This window comes from Artemia franciscana, chromosome 9 (genome assembly GCF_032884065.1).
Source record: "Artemia franciscana chromosome 9, ASM3288406v1, whole genome shotgun sequence".
Classification (NCBI taxonomy): domain Eukaryota; kingdom Metazoa; phylum Arthropoda; class Branchiopoda; order Anostraca; family Artemiidae; genus Artemia; species Artemia franciscana.
In genome coordinates, this window is record NC_088871.1 from 47,590,014 (window position 1) to 47,611,881 (window position 21,868).

Here is a 21,868-nt window from a genome sequence, read left to right on the forward strand (position 1 = left end):
AAACCTACTTTTGAAAAGACGTCTTTGCATAAATTTGAGCATGGGTGTCCAAATAGGAGGAGCAGGAGGGAGGGCAACTATGCCACTTGTCCCCCCTATATTATTGAAAATCTATTTTACGTCTATTCAAATTTTTGGGAATTGGTGCCTGTAAACATGAGCTTTTTGGATATATATTTTTGGATATATATCTTTTTTTTTTTAACCTGAATGAAAGAAAACAAGAAAGTAGATTCGGAGCCAATTCACCCCTGAATTGTAAATGATATAAGTTTGAGGTATGTTTTTAGTTGTGTGTGGTATTGGGGCATCAACAAGGCAGACAAAAATACTTATTCGTACTAAATTTTATTCATATTATGCATGAATTTATTTTCCACTGTACTATCTATTTCTTGTTGGTCTTTGTTTTTTTGTTGGTCTTGTTTTCTTTTAATTTTAAGTTTAATTTTTCTTTCCTCATACAAAAAAGTGATTTTACGTACATTTATTTCAATTTCCACCTTTCAATCATTTTTAATAAAATGACTATCTTGAAAATCTCATCCGATACAATATCGGGTCGTAAGAGAACCCAGGGACAAAAAAAGGGCATTAAAGATGTGGTTGGTTACCATACGATCGGTTTCGTCACATAAAAAGAGCACTTGATACTATAATTTTTAGGTCAATAAGGTTCCCCCCAAATTTCTATGATCAGCAATGCTATATGATGAGGCTAAGAGAAAAACCCTGGAAAACCCATCTCCCCCACCAAGTCAAAATAACTATCTTGGTTAACATTATTGACCTCAAAAACACAAAAAAACAAAGAAGAAAAAGTACATAGGAAATACATTACTTTTTATGGCCTAGAGAGCTAACCGAAGAGAAGGAAACATTTGAAGAAAACCATTTTTACTTCATAATATGCAGCATGGTCATAGCTAAAATATTGTGCATGTAGCCTCGTAACACTTTGCCCCGCCCCCTCCCCACTCAAAGTGCAAGTACATAGCCGAAATTAGATATTTACCATCTTATGAAAATTAATCTTATTTGATAATATGCAGGATAGTCATATTTAACACATTTGCGTGCAGCCCTGCTATACTTTACCCCCAGTTCCCCTGATATTCAAACATTTATCCCAAATTATATGTGTCTTATCTATTCTCTCAATACATCTCAGTTGTTGCAACCGGTACACCTGTAAATTGAATTAACTGTGACGAAACAAAAACTGGAATAACAATTTACGGGTGGTAGAATGAATTGAAAATATATAGTTTGGGCTATATATTTGCACTTTATGGGGTGGTGGTAAATTATAACGAGCTGAATGCAAATTGTATTAACTATGATTATTCTGCATATTATGAAGTAAAAGTTGTTTTCTTAACATGTTTCCTTCTTTCCAGTTAATTCTTTAGGCAAATAACGACAAACATTGGCCAAAAGAATTTCGTAATAGCAAATACTGTCACAAATTAAACACAGAATAAAAAGGGTTGGAAAGTAAGCAGAAACTTCTGCATTATGTGACACACATTTAGTTTTGCATTATTCTTCTCTAAACTTCTACTTAAAATCCATTTTTTTCTATTTTTTTTGTCCATTTTTTCTATTTTTTTTGTCCATTTTTTTTGTCTTGTTTTGTATAAATCACACATATATTAAATCTAACCCTGTGCTAAGATTTGCTGTCGGAAGGAAAAACTTTACCAGTAAGGAACTGAATGGTACAGCTGTTTTTTAATTATAGTTTCTCCTTCAATGAGGGGATTTTGGAATTAAATTACCACAATTGATAACAAAGTAAACTCCCCCCTCACATACAACAAAACATTGAAAAATCTTACCAGACAATCATTTTTGAATTTCTATAGCTCAAGCTACTAACACGGTCCTTCAAACAAAACTGAAATGAAATAATTTCGTAATACAGTACTCTCAAAGCTAATTCGTCTGGTCAGTCAGTCTTGCTTTAGGCGGTCAAGTAATTACAATTCTTAAACATGGAGTTTAGCTATTGGTAAGTGATTCTTGGTTCTATTAAAACAGTTTTATTTTTAAAGTAAAAAAGGAAAAAGGTGGTTTTTCATCTTAATACTCCCTTTATATTTCTTATAATATTTACGACAGAATAGTTAGTTATGTAGTACTTGAATTAAGCTGTTAATAAAATGATCAGCTATGTTTAGTTGAATTGTATAGCCACACTCAATATTGCGAACATGAAACAATAACCGGTTTTCATGGCCCTTACAAGACATTATTAGCTTCGGTTCGGTGGGAAGCTACATTGTAGCTACATTTTAATTAAATGTTTAGTTGGCATGTTGGTTAGGCTAGGTTAGTTTAGGTTTGCAGTGAGGGCGGCCCCCATTCCATAATTCTTTGTTGCAGTTTCGGTAAATGTATGACTGTCCATATTATTGACTTACCAATAAAGTGAACATACCACTCGATGCCTCTTTTTATGCTCTTTACGTATATAATACTCGCTTCTATTGCAAAATCAAATTGAAGTGCTTTTTGACCTAATCTAACCTAAACTAACCTTATTATAAATAATTTTGGCACTGAGAAAATGTAGTATCATTTTGTCGGAAAACGACCGATAACTCATACTTTAACTGAAAATACGTCATTTTTAAGACCTCAAAAAGTGCTTAAATATGAATTTTGGGATAGAAGCGATTATTTTATTCGTAAAGGGCATAAAAAAGGTATTGAGTGGTATGTTCACTTTATTAGTAAGTCAGTAATATGGACAGTCATATATTTACCACAGTTTCCATAATTTTGGTGTTAAAGCATTATGTTTTCATCATGTTTTGTTTTATTTCATTAGCATTAACCACATTTCACTTCTGAGCAGAACCTTGAGCGTGGTGGCTATTAGACACAATGAAGAAAAACCCTCCCCCTGAGGGTCCCCTAAGTAGAACAAGGAATGTATAAAACTTTAAGAAAACAATAAAACGACAACATTCTTACATTATAATATGCAGAATGTGTCTATTAATCAGATTATCCTGCTTCTTTTCATTATAATCCACAATTTAAAATCATTTCAAAGAATATTTTGGTAAATTGAGCACTCAATCACACACGGTAATACATTCCAGACTATCATATGAGAAGATATTTCGCAGTTCATAGAATTGACTTACCAATAAAGAGAACATACCACTTGATGCCTTTTTTATATTCTTTACGAATATATTAATTGCTTCTATCGCAAGCACTTTTTGATCTAACCAAACTAACCCAACCTAACTATAAATAATTTTGGTGCTAAGAAAACGTAGTATTATTTTGTCGGCAACGACCGATAATGCATACTTTAATGGTAAGTTCGTGATTTTTAAGAGCTCAAAAATGGCTTAAATTTGAATTTTCGATAGAAGCGAATATTGTATTCGTAAAGAACATAAAAAAGCATTGAGTGGTATGTTCACTTTATTGGTAAGTCAATTATATGAACTGCGAAATATTTACCATTAGATGGCCGGGGGTGGGGGGGTTGCAATTGAATTGATTATTATATTTGGAAAGAGTATAAAAAAGAGATTCGGATTGTTTGTTCATCTTGTTCCTATATCAGTTATGGTATCTCGTATATATTGATCATAAACTGCCCTTACAAATTCATGAAACGAGAATAAATTCCTAGAGTAACACGGAAACTTGCAAGCTAAAAAACAAATATACCAAAGTGTTTCCCGTTTTTACCAAATAAAGTAAGCGATAGCGTCACATTATGTCCCAGCCCCCTTCCAATACCCAGATTTGGCCCAAGGCATTGCACACAAGTTCGCTGATTTCTTTTTATTTGGTATTATCTAGAATTATGAACTTACTATTGATGAAAAATTAGTACAAAATAATGTTGACGGACAAAATTGGTAAATTTTTGGAAAATATTCTATCATTGGCACATTCTGAAGGAAAAACGTTAACAAATAAAAAGACTAAAGATAGATTCCTGATTTTGTGTTCTTTCCAAATATCAAGGTAACTTTCCCCTGAACAGCCTTAGGAATATTTGAAAAACTAAAAACTAAATAAAACAACGAAATTCCTGCGTTTTAATACGCTGCACGTGTCTATTGATCAGATTGTCATGTTTCCTCTCATTGTTATCCACTTTCTCAAATCATTTCAAATAATATTTATATTGACAATTCTACTGTTTTAACTCGAGTAAAACTATATTTCGTCGAATCAAGACAACAGAAACCGGTTTCAATAAGAATCCATGAGGTATAACGGAATTTAATTAACGGAGAAATTTATTGTTTGGGCCTTGTCTGGGAACAACAGGAGAGGGTAGGGCTGCGTTGTCACATAAGTAGCAACCGTGATATTTTGAAAGAGTATAAAATTTACGATTTACGAAGGTTTTCAAACTATATACTAGCTCGTGATTACTTATGGATACATAACTAATAAGTTAAAATTATAGTAGAACGCAAGAAAAGTAATATATTTAATTAATAATGTATTTAAAATTAATATTTAATATTTATAGGTAATATTTAAAATTTTACATTAATATTAATATTTAATTATCAGAAATTTAAATATTAAATATTTAACATTATTTATATTAATATTAATGTTCAATTTTTATAGGTAAATATTTAAGAGATTCCATAACTAACTTAGGGGCAAGGTGAAAACACTATTCAATTCTTTTTTTATGTTCTTCAATATATAATAATCAATTCACTCACAAATACAACCCCTTCCTTGACGGTACCATATATAAGATCTTTTCTGGCGACATTGCTGATCAGCAATCACACAGTTCGTGGTAACGAATTGCAGTAAGGAGTTACCTGGCTCAATAGTAACCCAAACTCTAAGAAATGGAGATTTGATACCAATAGCTACAACAAAAGAATCGCATTTTCATCAAGTTTCATCAAGTTTAGGCTTACCCATCAAAAGTTACGAGCCCGAGAAAATTTGCCATATTTTACTAAATATGGGGAACATCCCCTAAAAGCTATAGAATCTTAACGAAAATAACACCATCAGATTCAGCGTATCGGAGAACCCTCTTGTAGAACTTTCAAGCTCCTATCTACAAAAATGTGGAATTTTGTATTTTTTACCAGAAGGCAGATCACGGATGCGTGTTTATTTGTTTGTTAGTTTTTTTTTGTTTTTTTCCCTAGAGGCGATCGCATCGACCCAATGGTCTTAAAATGTCTCAAGAGAGCTCATTCTAATGGAAATGAAAACTTCTAGTGCCATTATTGAGTGACCAAACAAGTTGGAGGGCACCTAGGCCCCCTCCCATGCTAATCATTTTCCCAAAATCCCCGGATCAAAATTATGAGATAGCACTTTTATTCAGCGTAGTAAAAAAACCTCATAACTATGTCTTTGGGGACTACTTACTCCCCCACAGTCCCCGTGGGAGGGGCTACAAGTTACAAACTTTGGCCAGTGCTTACATATAGTAATGGTTATTGGGAAGTGTACAGACGTTTTCAGGGGGATTTTTTGGTTTTGGGAGGGGCTGAGAAGAGGGGGATATGTTAGGGGAACTTTCCATGGAGGAATTTGTTATGGGGGAAGAAAATTTCTATAAAGTGAGCGCAGGATTTTCTAGCATTATTTAAAAAAAAGAAATATATGAAAAAAAATTTTCAACTGAAAGTAAGGAGCAGAAATAAAACTTAAAACGAACTGAAATTATCACGCATATGAGGGGCTCACCTCCTCCTAATATCTCGCCCTTTCCGCTAAAGTAGTTTTAGTAATTTCAACTATTTATTCTACGGCTTTTTGATTCAGGGTCATTCTTAAGAAATTGGAACAAAATTGAAGCTTTAGTGTAAAGAGCGAGGTACTGACGAGGGACCGAACCCCCTCTTATACGTAATAAAAACATGAGAATACAAAAGTTCGTTACGTAAGCCAATTTGTAAGTTACGTATATCTTTTACAAATAAAAAGATTCGTAAAAAATTAAAAGTTCTAGTTGCCTTTTTAAGTAACCAAAAAATTGGAGGACAACTAGGCCTCCTCCCCTGCTCCTTTTTTCTCAAAATCATTCGATCAAAACTATGAGAAAGCTATTTAGCCAAAAAAATAAATATAAAAAATTTCGGTTTGGTTGTTCATCTGTTGAGTGTCAAAATCAAAACATGCATTGATTCAAAAACGTTCAGTAATTAAATAACAAAACACAAGTTTTTTTTACTGAAAGTAAGAAGGGACATTAAAACTTAAAACGAACAGAAATTACTTCGTATATGAAAGGGGCTGCTTCCTCATCAACGCCCCGCTCTTTACGCTAAAGTTTTTTACTGTTTCAAAAAGTAGAGTTAAGGGAAAGAGTCAAACTTTAGCGAAAAGAGCGGGCCATTGATGAGGAAGCAGCCCCCTTCATTTACGAAGTAATTTCTGTTCGTTTTAAGTTTTAACGTGGCTCCTTACTTTCAGTTAAAAAACCTTGTTTTTTCTATTTAATCTTGATCTACAATCTGTTCTGGCGAAACCTTGTTGATCAAAAATAGTGTTCTAGAAACCAACAAAAGTTTTGTTGACCACCAACGTGGATGAAAATGATGTTTCTCGGTTTTATTAGTCAAACATAAGCGGGAATTTCTATGGATTGATATCATGGGGATTTTTCTTTGTTTTTCAATTTAGGAAGAAAAAATTAAACTGTGATCAAGTTTTTGCAAAAATTGTTATATTAATCTCTTGCATTGAATAAGACATGAGATGATTCTCTCTTTAGAATTATTAAATAAAAAAAAAGTTTTTTTTAACTGAAAGTAAGGAGCGACATTAAAACTTAAAACGAACAGAAATTACTTCGTATATGAAAGGGGCTGCTTCCTCATCAACGCCCCGCTCTTTACGTTAAAGTTTCTTACCGTTTTAAAAAGTAGAGTTAAGAGAAAGAGTCAAACTGTAGCGTAAAGAGCGAGGCGTTGAGGAGGAAAAGCCCCTTTCATATACGGAGTAATTTCTGTTCGTTTTAAGTTTTAATGTCACTCCTTACTTTCATTAAAAAAAACATGTTTTTTTGTTTAATTTCTGGACGTTTTTTAATTAATACATTTTTTTTATCTTGGCTCTTCGAGCATAAGTAATTAAAACGAAATTTGCATATTAATTTTTTGGGGATAAATGGCTTTTTCATAGTTTTAATCGGAAGATTTTGAGAAAAAAGGAGCGAGAGAGGATGCCTAGTTGCCCTCCAATTTGTTGATTACTTATAAAGGCAACTATAACTTTAAATTTTTTACGAACGTTTTCATAAGTAAAAAATATACGTAACTAACGAATTAACTTACGTAGCGAACTTCTATATTAGTATGTTCTTATTGCGTATATGAGGGGACTCACCCCTCGTCGATACCTCGCTCTTTACATTAAGGCTTAAATTTTGTCCCAACTCCTTAAGAATGACCCCTGAATCACATAGGCCGTAGAATAAATAGTTGAAATTACTAAAAATACTTTAGCGTAAAGAGCGAGGTATTAGGAGGAGGCAAACCCCTTATATGCGTAATGATTTCTGTTCGTTTTAAGTTTTAATGCTGCTCCTTACTTTCAGTAGAAAAAACTTTTCATATTTATTTTTTCATAGTTTTTTTTAATAATGCTAGAAAATCCTGTGCCCCCTCCATTGAAAGTCTCTTCCCCCATGAGAAGTTTCTCCTTGGAAAGATCCTTCCACCTAGCCCCCCCTCAACTCTCCCCCAAACCAAAAAAATCCCCCTGAAAACGTCTGAACACTTTCCAGTAACCATTACTATATGTAAACACATGTCAAAGTTTGTAACTTGCAGCCCCTCCCACGGAGACTGAGGGGGAGCAAATAGTCCCCAAAGACATAGTTATTAGGTTTTTCGACTTTGGTGAATAAAATTGCTTTCTCTGAATTTTGATCCGGTGACTTTGGGGAAAAAACAAGCGTGGGAGGGGGCTTAGGTGCCCTCCAATTTTTTGGTCATTTAAAAAGGGCATTAGGACTTTAATATCCGTTAGAATGAGCCCTTTCGCTACATTTAAAGACCACTAAGTCGATAAGATCACCCCTGGGAAAAAAAAACAAAAAACAAAACAAATAAACACGCATCCGTGATTTGTCTTCTGGCAAAAAATAAGACATTCCACATTTTTGTAGATAGGGGCTTGAAACTTCTACAATAAGGTTCTCTGATACGCTGAATCTGATGGTGTTATTTTCGTTGAGATCTAATGACTTTTAGGGGGTATTTCCATCTATTTTCTAAAATGAGGCAAATTTTCTCAGGCTCGTAACTTTTGACGGGTAAGACTAATCTTGATGAAACTTATATATTTAAAATCAGCATTAAAATTTGATTCTTTTGGCGTAACTATTGGCATCAAAATTCCATTTTTTACAGTTTTGGTTACTATTGAGCCGGGTCGCTCCTTACTACAGTTTGTTACCACGAACTGTTTGATACACATCCCCCTCCAGATTGCCGAGAGAAAATCTTGTTGTGTTTTATGGGAACATTCAGAATTTGATTAGACAGTGAAAAAGTTTATAAACAGTGAAAATTACAGGAGTAAACATGAGTTTAAATTGGAAATAGCAAAACAATGTTCGGTACTTGTCAGTTATTGGAAGCACACCCAAATTGTGAAATTAGGTTAATACCAATGAAAAATAAAAAAAAACATGATGATAAAATAAAACTTTAGAAAAAATTATTAAAACATAACCAAGCCCAACTTAGCCTAACCCAACCTACCGTAACCTAACCTAAACCCCACCCCCGCCACTAATAAGCAAATATATAGACCTAATTATGTCAATAATTTGGAGAGATGGAGAACCTTAAACCTCAGTGTTAGAGATTTTAAAAAATTAACCAGTGAATAATTTGAAATTTGAATACGTTGAATCAGTGGGTAATCTGATGTAGATATGAAAGGAGACCAATACTCACCACCATGAATCCTGAAAGCGTTTTTCTTCTAGAGATATAAAAAAGAACTATGCTGTTGTTACAACAAGGTTTTCATGCTTACACAGTTACCTTATGCAATGACTGCCGCTGAGAAATGAACTATATTCCAATATTCAATTGTGAAAAATACAAAGGCTTGTAAAAAATGTTACGAAGATATTGAATGATAATATTTTCACCAGATATAGCTTTTGAAAATAATACTTAATATCCTTTTCTTCCATGTTCCCAAGTTCAGGACTGAAATCCCCATATCCCTGGAAGTCTAAAAGAATACAACCCTTGTTTGGTTTTCTACTAAACAAAATTCTTTGATTTTCACATCTGGCAAAACCAGTGTTTCCGTTTTGCATCTTACTCAAAGCAAAAAAATAAAGCAGTCACAAACAATTTTCTTGAGACACAAGCCATGGTTAATTGCAGTATGGCCTCTGTGAGAGGCAAAGCTGGCATAAATTTTTCAGAGTACATGCAGCCTCGTAACATTTTACCCCCACCCCACTCAAAGTGCAAGTACATAGCCCAAATTAGATATTTACCGTCTTGAAAATTAAACTTATTTGATAATATGCAGGATAGTCATATTTAACACATTTGCGTGCAGCCCTGCTATACTTTACCCCCAGTTCCCCTGATATTCAAACATATATCCCAAATTTTATATGTCTTATCTATCAAGGAGGCACACTCGTGCCTCTTTAAAGAGGCGAACCACGACAATGTTAAGTGATCTTCGGTTCCAGTGGTCGCAGAGGGATGGGGAGGGATGCATTTCATAGCCCCAGTTCCAACTAAGAAACCTGCCAAATTTCATCTCCCTCCGACTTTTTCTTCATGGGGAAAATCTGGCCGAAAGTTTCGACCCACCAACCCCAGCCTCCCTTTAAAGTTGTCCGATCGGGCTGAAATTCACAAGTTAAGGTCCCCTAGGACCCAGGAGCTTCTCTGCGAAATTTCAGCTCGATCCGATAACTCCTTTCCTGTTTTCCAGAAACCACGCATAGCCACTTAATGTTCATATTCTTTTTTTTCTGCCACGCCTACAGGTCACAGCCGACATCGGATCTGGGTGTACGAAGACTCATTCGACGCGGAATTTTTCGAGTAGTTGCCCTGGAAAGTTTCGTCGGAAAATCTTAACCCCCCGATTTTCTAGCTTAGAAAAACCCATTTCCCCATAAGAGCCCATGTTAATTTTTGAAATTCTTAAAAGTTATATTTATACACATGCAGGTATTTCGACTTACATGCCCGGTTAGCTCAGTCGGTAAAGCGTGGGACTTTTAATCCTAAGGTCAAGGGCTCAGGTCCCTTATCGGGCGGTTTTTTTTCACAAAATATGAAAAAAACTTCGTTTTCTTAAAGAGTTAAAGAGGGTCCGTGTTAAAGTCGAACCTTAAAACGTACAGAAATGTACGAAGGGTGTACGAAGACTCATTCGACGTGAAATTCTCCGAGTAATTTTCCTTGAAAGTTTCGTCGGAAAATCTTAACCCCCCGATTTTCTAGCTTAGAAAAACCCATTTCCCCATAAGAGCCCATGTTAATTTTTGAAATTCTTAAAAGTTACGAATATCAACATTCAAGTACATCAAAATAATCAGCTCGGCACGGCGAGAATGACTGCAAGCATCATAAAAATCCAGCTCCATCCCAGAAATTAAATTATGTAATTGGAAATTCTCCTTGATTGAAAATGTTTTCCAAACTGAACGCAGACGCCATCTAGCATATCAGAAATGAACTTCCTAAACGCCATCCGTCCTTTTTTGAGAGAAAATTCACAATTTATCTGGATAGAATTGTATCAGCTGAACTTGGGCCAAGTTAGGAAAGAGAGATCTTCTACAGCAGAAGATTCCTGTACGAGGAGTACAGGAATTATTATCCACCTACTACTATCCACCATGGATAGTAAAAAAACGTACAGAAATAATATGAAAAAACTTCGTTTTCTTAAAGAGTTAAAGAGGCTGCGTCCCAAAGTCGAACCTTAAAACGTACAGGAATTAGGAGAGGCAGTCGGGGGGCTGCCGCCCCCAAACCCTCCGCTTTTAAAGACTCTTTTGTACAGGTTTTTTGTTGTGGGGGGACTTCATTGTTACTAATTACTAGTTTCGGCACAATGGTTCTCCTGTCCTCTTGTGTTTGATGGGGGGCTACCACCCCCCTAACCCCCCGCTCTTGGCTTCGGAAAGGTCCTCTTTTAATTTCTCTCAATGCGTCTCAGTTGTTGCAACCCGTATACCTGCAAATTGAATTAACTGTGACCAAACAAAAACAGGAATTGGAATGAATTGAAAATATATAATTTGGGCTATATATTTGCACTATAGGGGGTGGTGGTAAATTATAGTGAGCTGCAAGCAAATTGTGTTAAATATGATTATTCTGCATATTATGAAGTAAAAATTATTTTCTTAAGATGTTTCCTTCTTTCCAATTAGTTCTTTAGACAAATAACGACAAAAATTGGCTAAAAGAATTTCGTAATACCAAATACTGTCAAAAATTAAACAAAGAATACAAAGGGTTAGAAAGTAGGCAGAAACTTGTGCATTATGCGATACACATTTAGTTTTTCATTATTCTTCTCTAAACGTCTACTTAAAATCCATTTTTTTCAAACCTAAGTCTTGTTTTTATTAATGTCTTGTTTCTTTGTGTCTGCTTTATTTATTTATTTTCTTTATTTCCCTTAAAAAATTAGGAGTACGCTACAATATAATATAGGGAAAAGACAATGATAACACTTACAATCAAAACCTATCAAATATTGATCATACACTTAAAAAGAGAAGAAAAAAAAGATACAAAAACACCTGCTAAATAGTTTAGCCTATAAATCATCAAGAGCCAGAACTGTTACTAAAAAACGTATGTGGCTTTATCAGGTATGAATCACACATATATTAAATCTAACCCTGTGCTAAGAAGGAAACGAATTTGCTGTCGGAAGGAAACACTTTACCAACAAACGAGCAATACTGTCCCATACAAATCTGCTTCGAAATGAAACGGTCCCAGCCCCCACCCTCTAAGAGAAACAGATATAGCCCTGGGCTACACAACAATTTTTTTTAATTTTTTTTAATGGAAATTATTTCGTATTATAGATCATCTTTTGACGAGATTTTAAGCACAGAAACTAATGTAGGCCTACATGAGAAATGCAAACCAATAGAATCACCAGATTTTTGAATAGCTTGGGGGTATAGCTTTTCATTGTATATTGTATAGATTTTTGTATAGCTTAGGGGCATAGCTTTTTAGGGGTATAGCCATTTTGTATAGCTTAAGGGTGTATATGGCCCTATTAGGAAGCGGGGAATGAGACGCAATTTTCATGGTTGCGAGCATTGTCCTTGCAAATAGTGTTGAATGAAGAACTGAATGGTACAGCTCTTTTTTAATTATAGTTTCTCCTTCAATGAGGGGATTTTGTAATTAAATTACCACGATTGATAACAAAGTAAACTCCCCCCTCACATACAACAAAACATTCAAAAATCTTACCAGACAATCATTTCTGAATTTCTATAGCTCAAGCTACTAACACGGTCCTTCAAACAAAACTGAAATGAAATAATTTCGTAATACAGTACTCTCAAAGCTAATTCGTCTGGTCAGTCAGTCTTGCTTTAGGCGGTCAAGTAATTACAATTCTTAAACATGGAGTTTAGCTATTGGTAAGTGATCCTTGGTTCTATTAAAACAGTTTTATTTTTAAAGTAAAAAAGGAAAAAGGTGGTTTTTCATCTTAATACTCCCTTTATATTTCTTATAATATTTACGACAGAATAGTTAGTTATGTAGTACTTGAATTAAGCTGTTAATAAAATGATCAGCTATGTTTCGTTGAATTGTATAGCCACACTCAATATTGCGAACATGAAACAATAACCGGTTTTCATGGCCCTTACAAGACATTATTAGCTTCGGTTCGGTGGGAAGCTACATTGTAGCTATATTTTAATTAAATGTTTTGTTGGAATTGTTGGCTGGGCTAGGTTAGTTTAGGTTTGCAGTAAGGGCGGCCCCCATTCCATAATTCTTTGGTGCAGTTTCGGTAAATGTATGACTATCCATATTATTGACTTACCAATAAAGTGAACATACCACTCGATGCCTCTTTTTATGCTCTTTACGTATATAATAATCGCTTCTATCGTAAATTCAAATTGAAGCGCTTTTTGACCTAATCTAACCTAAACTAACCTTATTATAAATAATTTTGGCACTGAGAAAATGTAGTATTATTTTGTCGGAAAACGACCGATAACTCATACTTTCATTGAAAATTCGTCATTTTTAAGAGCTCACAAAGTGCTTAAATATGAATTTTGCGATAGAAGCGATTATTTTATTTATAAAGGGCATAAAAAAGGTATTGAGTGGTATGTTGACTTTATTAGTAAGTCAGTAATATGGACAGTCATATATTTACCGCAGTTTCCATAATTTTGTTGATAAAGCATTATGTTTTTATCATATCTTGTTTTATTTCATTAGCATTAGCCAAATTTCCATTCTGAGCAGAACCTTGAGTGTGGTGGCTATTAGACACAATTACCAAACACCCTCCCCCTGAGGGTCCCCTAAGTAGCACAAGGAATGTATAAAACTTTAAGAAAACAATAAAATGACAACATTCTTACATTATAATATGCAGAATGTGTCTATTAATCAGATTATCCTGCTTCCTTTCATTATAACCCACTTTTTAAAATCATTTCAAAGAATATTTTGGTAAATTAAGCACTCAATCACACACGGTAATACATTCCAGATTATCATATGGGTAGATATTTCGCAGTTCATAGAATTGACTAACCAATAAAGAGAACATACCACTTGATGCCTTTTTTATGTTCTGTACGAATATAATAATTGCTTCTATGGCAAGCACTTTTTGACCTAACTTAACTAACCAAACCTAACTATAAATAATTTTGGTGCTGAGAAAACGTAGCATTATTTTGTCGAAAACGACCGATAATGCATACTTTAATGAAACATTCGTAATTTTTAAGAGATCAAAAATGGCTTATATTTGCGGTAGAAGCGAATATTGTATTCGCAAAGAACATAAAAAAAGCATTGAGTGGTATGTTCACTTTATTGGTAAGTCAATTATATGAACAGCGAAATATTTACCATCAGATGGCCGGGGGGAGGGCTGTAATTGAATTGATTATTATATTTGGAAAGAGCATAAAAAAGAGATTCGGTTTGTTTGTTCACCTTGTTCCTATGTCAGTTATGGTATCTCGTATAAATTGACCATAAATTGCCCTTACGAATTCATGAAACGGAGATAAATTCTTAGAGTAACACGGAAACTTGCAAGCTAAAAAACAAATATAACAAAGGGTTTCCCGTTTTTACCAAATAAAGTAATCGCTACCGTCACATTATTTTTTTTTATTTGGTATTATTTAGAATTGTGTACTTACTATTGGTGAAAAATTAGTACAAAATAATGTTGACGGACAAAATTAGTAAATTTTTGGGAAATATTCTATCGTTGGCCCCTTCTGAAGGAAAAACGTTAACAAATAAAAAGACTACAGATAGATTCCTGATTTTTTGTTCTTTCCAAACATCAAGGTCACTTTTCCCTGATACAGCCATAGGAATATTTGAAAAACTAAAAAATAAATAAAACAACGAAATTCTTGCGTTTTAATATGCTGCACGTGTCTATTGATCAGATTGTCATGTTTCCTTTCATTGTTATCCACTTTTCAAAATCATTTCAAATAATATTTATATTGACAATTCTACTGTTTTAACTCGAGTAAAACTATATTTCATCGAATTAAGACAAGAGAAACCGGTTTTAATAAGGAATCCATGAGGTATAACGGAATTTAATTAACGGAGAAATATATTATTTGAGCCTTGTCTGGGAACAACAGGAGAGGGTAGGGCTTCGTTGTCACAAAATTAGCAACCGCAATATTTTGAAAGTGTATAAAATATTTACCACAGTTATAGAATATTTGACTAATTCGCTCTGTGAAAGGCAAAAATGCCACCGATGTGCTATTCAACGGCCTTTTGCTACTTTCGCAGGTTTACGAAGGGTTTTCAAACTATATAGCAGATCGTGATTACTTATGCATACATAACTGATAAGTTAAAATTATAGTAGAACGCAAGAAAAGTAATATATTTAATTAATAATGTATTGAAAATTAATATTTAATATTTATCGGTAATATTTAAAATTTAACATTAATATTAATATTTAATACTAATATTGTTAATTTAATATTAATATTTAATGATCAAATATTTAATATATTAAATATTTAATATTAATAATATTTAATATTAATGTTTAGTATTTATAGGTAAATATTTAAGAGATTCCATAACTAACTTAGGGGCAAGGTGAAAACACTATTCGATTCTTTTTTTTATGTTCTTCAATATATAATAATCAATTCACTCACAAATGCAACCCCTTCCTTGACGGTACCATATAGAAGACCTTTTCTGGCGACATTGTTGATCAGCAATCACACAGTTCGTGGTAACGAACTGCAGTAAGGAGTGACCCGGCTCAATAGTAACCAAAACTATAAAAATGGAATTTTGATGCCAATAGCTACATCAAAAAAATCAAATTTTAATGCTAATTTTAAATATATAAGTTTCATCAAGTTTAGGCTTACGCATCAAAAGTTACGAGCCTGAGAAAATTTGCCTTATTTTACAAAATAGGGGGAAACAACCACTAAAAGTCATAGAATCTTAACGAAAATCACACCATCAGATTCAGCGTATCATAGAACCCTAATTATAGAAGTTTCAAGCTCCTATCCACAAAAATGTGGAATTTTGTATTTTTTGCCAGAAGGCAGATCACGGGTGCGTGTTTATTTGTTTGTTCGTTTGTTTTTTTTTGTGTTTTTTTCCCTAGGGATGATCGTATCGACCCAGAGGTCTTATAATGTCGAAAGTGAGCTCACTCTAACGGAAATGAAAAGTTCTAGTGCCTGTTTTAAGTGACTAAAAATTTGGAGGGCACCTAGGCCCCCTCCCACGCTAATTATTTTCCCAAAGTCACCGGATCAAAATTTTAAGATAGCCATTTTATTCAGTGTAGTCTAAAAAACCTTATAATTATGTCTTTGGGGAAGACTTACTCCCCCACAGTCCCCGTGGGAGGGGGTACAAGTTACAAACTTTGACAAAGTGCTTACATATAGTAATGGTAATTGGGAAGTGTACAGACGTTTTCAGAGGGCTTTTTTTGGTTGGGGAGGGGTTGAGAAGAGGGGGATATGCTAGGGGAACTTTCCGTGGAGGAACTTGTAATGGGGGAAGAAAATTTCCATGAAGGGAGCGCAGGATTTTCTAGCATTATTAAAAAAAATGAAATATATGAATAAGTTTTTTCAGCTGAAAGTAAGGAGCAGCAATAAAACTTAAAACGAACAGAAATTATTACGCATATGAGGGGCTCACCTCCTCCTAATACCTCGCTCTTTACGCTAAAATATTTTTGGTAATTTCAACTATTTATTCTACGGCTTTTGTGATTCAGGGGTCATTCTTAAGTAATTGGGACAAAATTTAAGCTTTAGTGTAAAGAGCGAGGTACTGACAATGGGTGAATCCCCTCATATACGTAATAAAAACATGAGAATACAGAAGTTCGTTGCGTAAGCCAATTTGTAAGTTACGTATATCTTTTACTAATAAAAACATTCGTAAAAAATTAAAAGTTCTAGTTGCCTTTTTAAGTAACCAAAAAATCGGAGGGCAACTAGGCCTCCTCGCCTGCTCCTTTTTGTCTCAAAATCATTCGATCAAAACCATGAGAAAGCCATTTAGCTAAAAAAATAAATATACAAATTTCGATTTGATTATTCATCTGTGGAGAGCCAAAATCAAAACATGCATTGATTCAAAAACGTTCAGAAATTAAACAAAAAAAAAACACTTTTTTTTACTGAAAGTAAGGAGCGACATTAAAATTTAAAACGAACAGAAATTACTTCGCATATGAAGGGGGCTGCTTCCTCATCAACGCCCCGCTCTTTACGCTAAAGTTTTTTACTGTTTCAAAAAGTAGAGTTAAGAGGAAGAGTCAAACTTTAGCGTAAAAAGCGGGGCATTGATGAGGAAGCAGTCCCCTTCATGTACGAAGTGATTTCTGTTCGTTTTAAGTTTTAATGTCGCTCCTTACTTTCAGTTAAAAAACTTGTTTATTTTATTTAATCTTGATCTACAATCTGTTCTGGCGAGACATTGTTGATCAAAAATCGTGTTCTAGAAACCAACAAAGGTTTTGTTGACCAACAACGTGGATGAAAATGATGTTTCTCAATTTTTTTGGTCAAACATAAGCGGGAATTTCCATGGATTGATATCATGGGGGATTTTTCTTTGTTTTTCAATTTAAGACGAAAAAATTAAAGTGTCATCAAGTTTTTGCACAAATTGTTAACTTGATCTCTTGCATAGGAATAAGACATGAGAAGATTCTTTCTTTTGAATTACAAATCCCTTTTCCCTCCAAAGGGCCGAGAAGAAATCTTGTTGTGTTTTTTGGAAAAATTCAGAATTTGATTAGACAGTGAAAAAGTTTATAAACAGTGAAAATTACAGGAGTAAACATTAGTTTAAATTGGAAATAGCAAAACAATGTTCGGTACTTGGTACTTGTCAGTTATTGGAAACACACCCAATTAGTGAAATTATGTTAATACCAATGAAAAATAACAAAACATGGTGATAAAATAATACTTTAGAAACAAAATTATGAAAATATAACCTAACCCAACTTAGCCTAACCCAACCTACCCTAACCTAAATTAAACCCCACCCCCACCCCTAATATGCGAATATGTAACCCAAATTATACAAGTCCAATGCAATCTGTCGAAGCTATGAAACGGAATTTCTGAGATGTAACCTAAGCGAAATTTTTGAATGTGTTTCTAATAAACGACAAGTAGGCCTACCCGATGTTCAATTGATCTAAAAATATTGCTATTTATTTCCAACAATTATAACAATTTGTGTTCTCACGAAGATTATTATTGATCAACAATTATTGATAAACAAATCTGTTCTGGCGACTATTGATCAGCATAAAATTCACGATGCTTCTATTAATTAGATTAGCACGTTTCCTTCCACTATTATCCACTTGTAAAAAACATTTAAAGCATACTTGGCAAATGAGGCACTCAATCACGCACGGAGATGAATTTCAGACTGTGAAGAACTGTATTAAAACAAAAAGTATAACGTATAATTATAATCAAACAGTTCGTGGTAACGAAGTGTAAATAAGGAGCGACCCGGCTTAATAGTAACCGAAACTCTAAAAACGAAACTTTGCTACAATTGGATTTATCAGAAAAACTGTATTTTTACTCTGAATTTAAATATATAAGTTTCATTAAGTTTAATCTTACCCATCAATGATTACGAGTCTGATAAAAATTTGCCTGATTTTGGAAAAAAATAGGAATAGAATCTTAATGAAAATCCCACTATCCAATTCAACATATCAGAGAACCCTTCTGTAGAGGTTTTAAGCTCCTATTTGCAAAAATGTGGAATTTACTACTTTTTGCCAGAAGAAAGGTCATGGATGCGTGTTTATTTATTTTTTTCCCAGAAGTGATCATATCAACCTAGACGGCCAAGGAAATCGACAAAGAGCTCATCCTAACGGAAGTTAAAAGTTCTAGTGCTCTTCTTAAGTAACCAAAAAGTTTGAACCAATGACCCCCCAAAACCCCTGGGGAAAGGTCTTTTAGTTGCAAAATTTGCCTACTGCTTATGTTTAGTGTTTCTTATTGGGAAGTATGCCCGTAATTTTCGGATGGAGAGGGGAGGCCGAATTTTCTGATGGGGGGATTTTGCACGGGGATAATTTTCCATGGAGAGGGAAACTTCCAGAAATGAAATTTTCGAGGGAACTTTTATGCTGGGGGAATTGGCCAGAATTCTTATATGAAATTTCTTTATATGTCTTGCTTTCTCTTTACCGGCTCAATTTCACGTTTGGAGGTGTCAAGGATAATTGTCCAGGGTAGATTTTCACCAGGATTGGATTGTCCAGAGGATATTTCCGTGAAGAGGGGATTTTTCCGTGGAAGTAGAGCCAGATTTCCTGGCGTTATTTAAAAACAATCAGAAATTAAACCGATTTTTTCCAACTGAAAGTAAGAAGCAACATTAAAATTGAAAACGAACAGAAATTAATACATATATGAGGGGATTGCACCTCTTCAACCCCTCGCTTTTTATACTAAAGTTTAAATTTCGTCCCAATTCTTTAAAAACGACTCCTGAGACACAAGAGTCATTTAATTAGAACAATAATTAACTTTTTCAAAAGAGCCGAAAAACTTTAGCGTGGAGAGTGAGGTATTGAGGAGGGGAAACCCCCTTTATATACGCAATAATTTCTGGTCGTTTTTTAGTTTTAATGCTATTCCTCACTTTCAGTTGAAAAAACTCTTTTTTTTATTTAGTATAAACAAGAAACGATCGAATTCGGTTGTTTTAGGTCAAACGAAAATGCTTCAAAAAAACCCACACAAAGCGAATATTTCGAGAAGACAACCGCCTCTTTTCTTCAGCGGAACCGAAGAAATATTAAAGATATAAAGATGAAATTTTAACAAAATGTTGAGAGGAATACTTAACACAATCACAAAACACTGTGTGCTTGCTGGTTGTGGAAAAAGAATATCAGCAATATCTAAAGAAATACTTTTAATATTAATTTGAACTCTCAAGATATGTTGAAGAGAGATTCTAGAGTAACCAGCCACACCTCCTTACCCTTTTGAGATGACCCTATGCTCAACATTGATCGAAATTTCAAAATTTTAGTTTTGTTCAAACGAATCAAGAGGTGTGATAGCTATACTTCCAGGGATGCCATGCCCCCCATAGCGTCGGGGTAAGGACTGTCAATTGATACATTTTGCCAGTTCGCAGGATTTATCACTAGGAAAAGAGGAAATGTGTGAATCTAGGTACATCTGTGGCATTAAGGAGACATTAAATTGAAGCTTTTGTATAGATAACTTGGAAGACCAAACTGCCTTTCCATGACGAAATATAGAGATGAAACCTTTTAATTGACAGTGAAACAAATGTAGAATTTTAACTGAATATTTTGGATACATATACAGTGTCCATCATCAGCAGTAAAACTGAAAGACATCAACTAAAACAACAAAATTTATACCCAATAAACTAATTACATGTAGTTATTGCTCTCATTTTTTGCAATGCAACAGAAGAAGTTACCAATTTTTTAACTGGATATTTCGGAACCGACTAATGAGCCGGAACCGAACAGGTCAAGGAGATTTGCTTACACACACACACACACACACACACACACACACACACACACACACACACACACACACACACACACACACACACACACACACACACACACACACACACACACACACACACACACACACACACACACACACACACACACACACACACACACACACACACACACACACACACACACACACACACACACACACACACACACACACACACACACACACACACACACACACACACACACACACACACACACACACACACACACACACACACACACACACACACACACACACACACACACACACACACACACACACACACACACACACACACACACACACACACACACACACACACACACACACACACACACACACACACACACACACACACACACACACACACACACACACACACACACACACACACACACACACACACACACACACACACACACACACACACACACACACACACACACACACACACACACACACACACACACACACACACACACACACACACACACACACACACACACACACACACACACACACACACACACACACACACACACACACACACACACACACACACACACACACACACACACACACACACACACACACACACACACACACACACACACACACACACACACACACACACACACACACACACACACACACACACACACACACACACACACACACACACACACACACACACACACACACACACACACACACACACACACACACACACACACACACACACACACACACACACACACACACACACACACACACACACACACACACACACACACACACACACACACACACACACACACACACACACACACACACACACACACACACACACACACACACACACACACACACACACACACACACACACACACACACACACACACACACACACACACACACACACACACACACACACACACACACACACACACACACACACACACACACACACACACACACACACACACACACACACACACACACACACACACACACACACACACACACACACACACACACACACACACACACACACACACACACACACACACACACACACACACACACACACACACACACACACACACACACACACACACACACACACACACACACACACACACACACACACACACACACACACACACACACACACACACACACACACACACACACACACACACACACACACACACACACACACACCACACACACACACACACACACACACACACACACACACACACACACACACACACACACACACACACACACACACACACACACACACACACACACACACACACACACACACACACACACACACACACACACACACACACACACACACACACACACACACACACACACACACACACACACACACACACACACACACACACACACACACACACACACACACACACACACACACACACACACACACACACACACACACACACACACACACACACACACACACACACACACACACAC

The 21,868-nt window shown here is 35.2% G+C and overlaps 2 protein-coding genes across 3 annotated transcripts in view; one reads left to right on the top strand and one right to left on the bottom strand.

Moving 5' to 3' along the window:
* The window catches only part of LOC136031500 (chorion peroxidase-like), a 90,474-nt gene extending 77,923 nt beyond the window's left edge, over positions 1-12,551 (bottom strand). Inside the window, exon 1 of one of the 2 annotated variants that reach the window (XM_065711158.1) lies at positions 12,480-12,551. In XM_065711158.1, coding sequence (XP_065567230.1) covers positions 12,480-12,490 — 11 coding nt within the window. In that variant the 5' untranslated portion in view covers positions 12,491-12,551. Of the gene's footprint in view, positions 1-1,841; positions 1,965-12,479 lie in introns of those variants that run through there. The other variant, XM_065711159.1, reaches the window with a different exon arrangement.
* LOC136031501 (peroxidase-like) overlaps positions 12,521-21,868 on the top strand; it is a gene marked incomplete in the record, with an annotated part of 143,388 nt that continues 134,040 nt past the window's right edge. The window contains 1 exon segment of the mRNA XM_065711160.1: positions 12,521-12,652. Coding sequence (XP_065567232.1) covers positions 12,636-12,652 — 17 coding nt within the window.